The sequence below is a fragment of the Oryza brachyantha genome, chromosome 4, assembly GCF_000231095.2.
Source record: "Oryza brachyantha chromosome 4, ObraRS2, whole genome shotgun sequence".
NCBI classification, from domain to species: domain Eukaryota; kingdom Viridiplantae; phylum Streptophyta; class Magnoliopsida; order Poales; family Poaceae; genus Oryza; species Oryza brachyantha.
This window is the reverse complement of record NC_023166.2, coordinates 3883424-3890046: the sequence shown is the minus strand read 5'-3', so window position 1 is coordinate 3890046 and position 6623 is coordinate 3883424. Positions and strand designations below refer to the sequence as shown.

The window sequence follows — 6623 nt, the reverse complement described above, 5'->3', positions numbered from 1 at the left end:
TTTAGCTCGACAGCTAGCTTGAAGTTTTGACTTGCTATAGTTCAGGGTTTTCAATACAACATCTCGAACAAGTTTTAAGAAATAATAATGAGAATGATTAATTGGTGCAGCCGTGATCCAGGAAAAAAAATTAAGCATCACATCAGGAAACGCATGCTCCATAAACAACTATGCATGATGCATTATTAACAAAATAAACATATATAATACAAACCACTAATACACATGACATTAATTCTGAGCTAGTGATGAGCTCCGATCCCTGAGCAACTATAAATACCACCTTTCTCATCAGAAAACCAAACACAACTCGCACAGTTCATCATATATAGTGTAGTCCTGCAACAGTGGCCAGGATGGAGAAAAAGCGAGTGGTCATCGTCGGCGCCGGCGTGAGCGGCCTGGCGGCGTGCAAGCACCTGCTGGAGCGCGGCTGCCGGCCGGTGGTCCTCGAGGCCGACACCGTGCTCGGCGGCGTGTGGGCGCGCACGCCGGAGTGCACCGCGCTGCAGACGCCGCGGCCCATGTACCAGTACTCCGACTTCCCGTGGCCGGAGACGGTGACGGAGGTGTTCCCGGACCACCGCCAGGTGATGGACTACCTCGCCGCCTACGCGCGCCGCTTCGGCGTGCTCGACTGCGTCAGGTTCGGCCACCGTGTGGTGGGCATGGAGTACGCCGGCGTCGGCGAGGAGACCGTGGTGGCGTGGGATGAGTGGGCTGGGAACGGCGACGCGTTCGGCTCCGGCGCCGGCGAGTGGCGGCTGGAGGTGGCCGACGCTGAGGGACATGTTGAGGTGATAATTAATTAATTTAATTGGCTAATATTTTGCATATATATCAAGTTTCTAATTAATTCATACAGTCAATTCAATTTGAAATACTAATTTCTAAAGATAGTTGGATAGTTAATATTTATTTTCATATTCCTGTATAAATGAATTTTATTTCCTAAATTTCTAGCTATTCAAACATTTTATGTAGGAAATAAGTAATATGGTTTTACCAACAATTCATAATCTACACTTATTAATTCAAAACAACTACGCTGGCTTATTTTTTTCATTTTTTTATTAATAACATTAAAATATTGATCTAATGAACCAAAAGGCTTGCACTTAGCATGATATCTTTACTCTTACACTATTATTAGACGAGTTTTACTCTCATCCTTTAAGATATCGGTACCTCAGGGTAACAAATCGTTTCTTACCATTGGATCTAACTAATTAAAATGTACACTGTTGGATCCAACGATCAGAAACGATTTGGTACCGTGAGGTACCGGTACCTCGAGATACAAGGGAAAGGATGGAGCAAAACTCTTATTAGATAGATAATTTCAGCATTCAAATTATTATTTAAATACGAAGGTATAGTAAGTATTCTAATTGTTCTGTCCAAATTCTTAATGCTATACATATCCGTGTATATATGAAGGTTTAATTATTTTTTTCTGTGCGCAAATATACTTAATGGGTCAAAAGAGTTTGATTTTGGGGGTTTTGCGAATTTGCAATCGTTTTTTTCTATATATTGGAAGGATACCCTAGATAAGGATTCGAACAGTGGTAAGTTTATAATTATTTCGTTTTATTTTTTTTACTTTAATCGGTCGTCGACATCGATTAGCAGGGAGTACTGTTTGCATCGCTTCTTTGAGATATTTTTCGGTAGGCCTTATCCAAGTTGCTGGGTTTAAAAAAATGATAGGAATCTGATGTGACGCAATTATGCAAACATCCAAAAGATAGCTGAGCATGGTGTACCATACAATGCAGTCCTGGCAACAGGATACATCTACGTACGCAATTGCCGTCGTGTACTCACAGTGCTTCGATCCGTCATCATCTTGTCCCGTTGCTATCATTCTTAGGCACAGGCCGCCGATGCGGGTACTAGATAACAAAAATTGATATCCTCTCTTTTTCTTACCTCGTTTATGCCATAAAAACATCATCTTGAAAGTAATTAAATCAGTGAAGTTTTCTGAAATAGGAGACGAGTACATCAAGGCCTCTCAAGGCCTTGTTCGGTTGGAGAGGGATTGGATGGGATTGGGCCGCAACCCCTGTGGATTTCTTTCCTACGGAATAAATCCTGGCCCACAGAAAAATCGTTGTTCGGTTAAACCCAGTCAGAGTTCTAGCCCGGTCCACCCCGGGATTTTTTCATTGTCTTGGCCAAGTAATTAATCCTCTCCATCGACGGCATGGAAAAAATCTCGTCATGTTGTATGATAATCTAGAAAATTTCAACCTGCTACTTTCTGTAAATTCCTGCCAAAATAAACGGATGTTTTTATGGAAGGGATTATGGAAAAATTGGTGATTCAAATCCCATAGGGATTGGGTGACATGCAAGGAGTTCACCTAATCCCCTGGGGTAGATTCCTCTTGGGGATTAAATCCCAACTAACCAAATAAAGCCTAATAGAGATTTTATAAATCGGAGGATTTGTTAAACTGGTGGATAAATGTATTAGAGCTTGCTAAAGTGAATGATACTTTTCTGTATTTAACTTTGTATTGATATGTATGAGACAGACTAGAAATGAAATGAAGTGATGTAATACAGTTCTATAGCAGCCTGGTACAATTCTATTGCTGATAAGAATAGTGGCGTGTAGAAAATTATATTCTTCGGTAGAGACCGTTACTGCGGTATATTACATCCTCGGTCACATCATATAAACAGTTTTAGAGTTGGACATAGGAATTAAGAAAATTGATGGGATTAAACGGAGAAATATTGCAATTAGTTGACAAGAGGACGTGGACGGAGGATGTTTGTCACAAGTTAAAAAGACAATGGTGGTGGAGAATTTGTTGTATTTTGGGACAAATTTTAGATGATAGAAGTTGATATATTTTGAATCAAAGGGAGTACTTGTATTGTATAGTATGCTCTTCACTTTCGAAGATAAAATGCTTTGTTTTGTCTTAAGTCAAACAAATTAATCAATTTTATATAATAACATAGTACCATCTATAACATTAAATTAATTTTGTTAAGTCCATCACTAAAGAAATATTTTTAATATAATTTTTGCTATATAGTTTTATAACTTTAGTTGAAGAAAAAATATCTAAAAACTAAAACACCCTACGTTCTATAATGGAGGTCTAACGAAAACAAACATAACTAATTTCCTAGAAAAATGAAAAGATATGTATAGCCACTCGCTTGGATAAAAGGAATGAAATGTCTAACTTACTTTTTTTTATTTGAGATGGGGAGGTTTTCATAACTCTAAAATTGAACAGTGAGCCAGGTGCTGTCTATCTTTCCATTTCTTTGGATATTTAATTAGGAGATTTTGCAACGCTTGTAACAATTTTTTTTTATGAAAGTACTTCAGGAAAGATTCCCATAGTGTACAGATAAATATATACAACAATATATACAAGCTTGTGACATTTTCACAAGACAACTCTCAGTTTAATTTACAGAGCCTACCTTTGGCTTATTGGTCAATATATACAAGTTCTAAATAATTTTACAAAATTTCAGCCCACACAAACATCAAGGCTAGATTTTGTAGAGTATTTCATCGTCTTTGTCCCTAAATTTAGTAACTTCGTTTGATACTTCAATTTTTCATAATCCCAGACACACAAGGCGGATTTTGTCATTCTTTGCATTGGGAGGTTCAGTGGAGTGCCCAACATTCCAACATTTCCTACAGGCAAAGGCCCAGAAGTATTTGATGGGCAGGTGATCCACTCCATGGACTACTCCAAGATGGGCATCAATAATTCCAAGGAGATGATCAAGGGCAAGCGTGTCACCATTGTTGGCTACCTCAAATCAGCACTTGACATTGCTGCAGAATGTGCAGAAGCAAATGGTACTGACAAACAATCTGATACTGGTGTTTTCTCAACCAATTGATTTTTCAGTATTCTTTTTCTTGTGAAACTGTAGATACAGAATCTGTTTCCGTTTATTGATTGTTTCTTGATCATATAGGTACTGACCATCCATGTACAATGGTAGTCCGAACTAAGCATTGGATCATACCAGATTATTATGCCTGGGGTGTCCACATCTCAAAGCTGTATATGAATCGGTTTTCTGAGCTGCTTATCCACAAGCCTGGTGAAGGTTTACTCCTTAGTATATTGGCCACCATCTTGACTCCATTGGTATGGCAATTCTGTATTTCTTGATGAAACTTACATTCTTTGATTAAATGGAAGCAAGAGTGATGCATGATTTTTTTTCCTCTTTGTACATGTTCAGAGATGGGTATTTTCGAAGTTTGCAGAGAGCTACTATTCCATTCCAATGAAGAAGTATGACATGGTGCCAGACCATAGCCTGTTTAAGGCATTAGTTGCATGCTTGGTTGCTATTACTCCCAAGGACCATTACAAGAGGCTAGAAGAAGGCAGCATTGTTATTAAGAAATCAAAGACATTTAGCTTTTGCAAGGAAGGTGTGGTTGTTGAAGGTGAATCTTTGCCGATAAAGAGCGATATAGTGATCTTTGGAACTGGGTTCAGGGGGGATCAGAAGATCAAGAACATGTTCACTTCTGAATACTTCCAGAGCATTGCAGTGGGGTCAACATCTACCACTGTACCTCTCTACAGGTCAACTCAGCCTAACAATCTTTTTGCCATGACCAAATTTTAGTACATTTTCCAAATTTTTGCAGATAATTTAATTTAATTTCTATTTGTTTACAGGGAGTGCATTCATCCAAAGATCCCACAACTTGCAATTATTGGGTATTCAGAGAGCTTGGCAAACCTCTACACAACCGAGCTACGGGCCAAGTGGTTGGCACATTTCATGGATGGTGGCTTCAGGTTGCCAAGCATCGCTGCAATGCAGAACGATGTCCTGGAATGGGAGAAGTTCATGAAACGCTATTCTCCCGGTTACTTTCGCAGATCCTGCATCGGAATCCTTCACATCTGGTACAATGATCAGCTATGCCGGGATATGGGATGCAATCCGAGGAGGAAGAAGGGGTTTTGGTCTGATTTATTCGAAGTTTATGGTCCAAGTGACTATATTAATCTTCACTCCAAGAAAGAGTAGCACTGCTTTGAGCTTGCATTCCAATGGAATAATTTAATTGTCTGATCATGCCGGTAAATATTATTTGTACTTCATGGCTTCTTGGAATACTGCTGTTTTGCATGGTCCAAGCTCAGCGAACCGTATGTATTGTAAGCTACCATTGTGTAATATAATGAAATGGATTTTAATCTATTGAGGGGCATGAACCTTCATTTCCTGCATATAGTCACAGTTGAAATATAATTAAAGCACTATGGCTGTTTTTTTTTTCTAATGAAAGATGAAAAAGATTGTATGATTTTTTTATAGTTATTTAATAGTACAACTGATGAAATTAACTAATATAAAATTAAAAATCTAGTCTACAAAGATGAAAGGGTGAACTTCTATATAGGAACTTTTTATTAAAAAATACACGTTTTAGCCGTTCGAGAAGCGTGTGCGCAAAAGCCGAGAAATAATCTGGCTAAAAGAATAGCATGTTTTTACAGCAATATAATTAGGGTACCAGGGCAAGGTTATTGCAGCATAAGCTAAACATCAGAGCTAATGTGGTGTAATTCTATATATTAAGGGTGTTTTGACAATATAGAAGTGGGTAGCAGAGTTGAAATATCTGTTTAAGAATCTGAAGCGTTAAAAGGTGAAACAAATTTTAGAATCTGAAGTAGGTCCCTTAATTGACTTTCTGCAGAAGGAGATATATATACTAGGAGTCAACTCACAAAATTTAAGGATTTTGATTTTCAGACCTACTGATCATTGTCATTTGGAAGAAGTTGTATGGGCTGCCTTCTTTTGCCAAGTCATCAGATACAACAAAAATATTTGATACATTCTGTGGGAGAATGCGATAATGTAGAAGTCTGGCTTAGTAGATATAATCCATCTAGGATGCAAATAGGGTGCCTTGATCCACAAGCTGTGTATTGCACATTCACCTCCCTAGAATGCTGATAAAGACAATAATCAGGAGGGCGCACTACAGGAAAATTGAGTTATCACTGCGAAATTATCGTCATGAATAATTACTTGTAGCAATATATCATGCTATTACCATGATTGTATTTTTCATGGCAATTAGGTATATTCTATCGTGACTATCCAAGCCATTGCAATATTTTTTTTATTTCAATAGAAAATAAGTTATTGCCGCATAATCAATTTTCGTTGCAACAGACATGCTTTGTTGCCACAGCTTTAACCTGTGTGGCAATTAGTGCAGAACCTTGGCACAGTTGCACTAGATCTTCTTGCTCACCACGATTATAAAGCACCAAATTAATTCGTTGCAATAAAAGAAACTATGTACTGTCTACTAATTGAATAGATTGATTCCATAAAATTCGCCGGGGGATATCGTAGACCTGGGTTCGAAATCCCGGTGGAGATGAATTTTTGTTTCTTTTCCAATTAGCTGCTGCATGAGTTATCAATATAATTCATATTCATCAAGAGTACGAACTGACTGCTTCCCCAATGGAAAGGCGCTCGTCTCTTGCCTTCGCTTGCCTGTTAATTGACATTTCATTTTCTTTTTTGCATTTTACCTGTGGAATTTTGATTTTTTTTCTTTTATATCCAATATA

The 6623-nt window shown here is 38.2% G+C and overlaps 1 protein-coding gene across 1 annotated transcript; it reads left to right on the top strand.

The window, feature by feature from the left end:
* Positions 1-305: 305 nt before the first annotated feature.
* Positions 306-5272, top strand: LOC102713268 (probable flavin-containing monooxygenase 1). Its single transcript, XM_040523665.1, has 5 exons — positions 306-797; positions 3613-3850; positions 3973-4148; positions 4246-4598; positions 4695-5272. The coding sequence occupies exons 1-5, from the start codon at positions 357-359 to the stop codon at positions 5050-5052; spliced, it is 1566 nt and encodes a 521-aa protein (XP_040379599.1). The 5' UTR covers positions 306-356; the 3' UTR covers positions 5053-5272.
* Positions 5273-6623: the final 1351 nt, after the last annotated feature.

Coding starts and splice junctions, on each gene's coding strand:
- LOC102713268 (XM_040523665.1), top strand. CDS start 357: ATGGAGAAAAAGCGAGTGGTCATCGTCGGCGCCGGCGTGAGCGGCCTG. Junction 3,851..3,972: donor AGAATGTGCAGAAGCAAATG/GTACTGACAAAC, acceptor TTGATCATATAG/GTACTGACCATCCATGTACA. Junction 4,599..4,694: donor ACCACTGTACCTCTCTACAG/GTCAACTCAGCC, acceptor ATTTGTTTACAG/GGAGTGCATTCATCCAAAGA.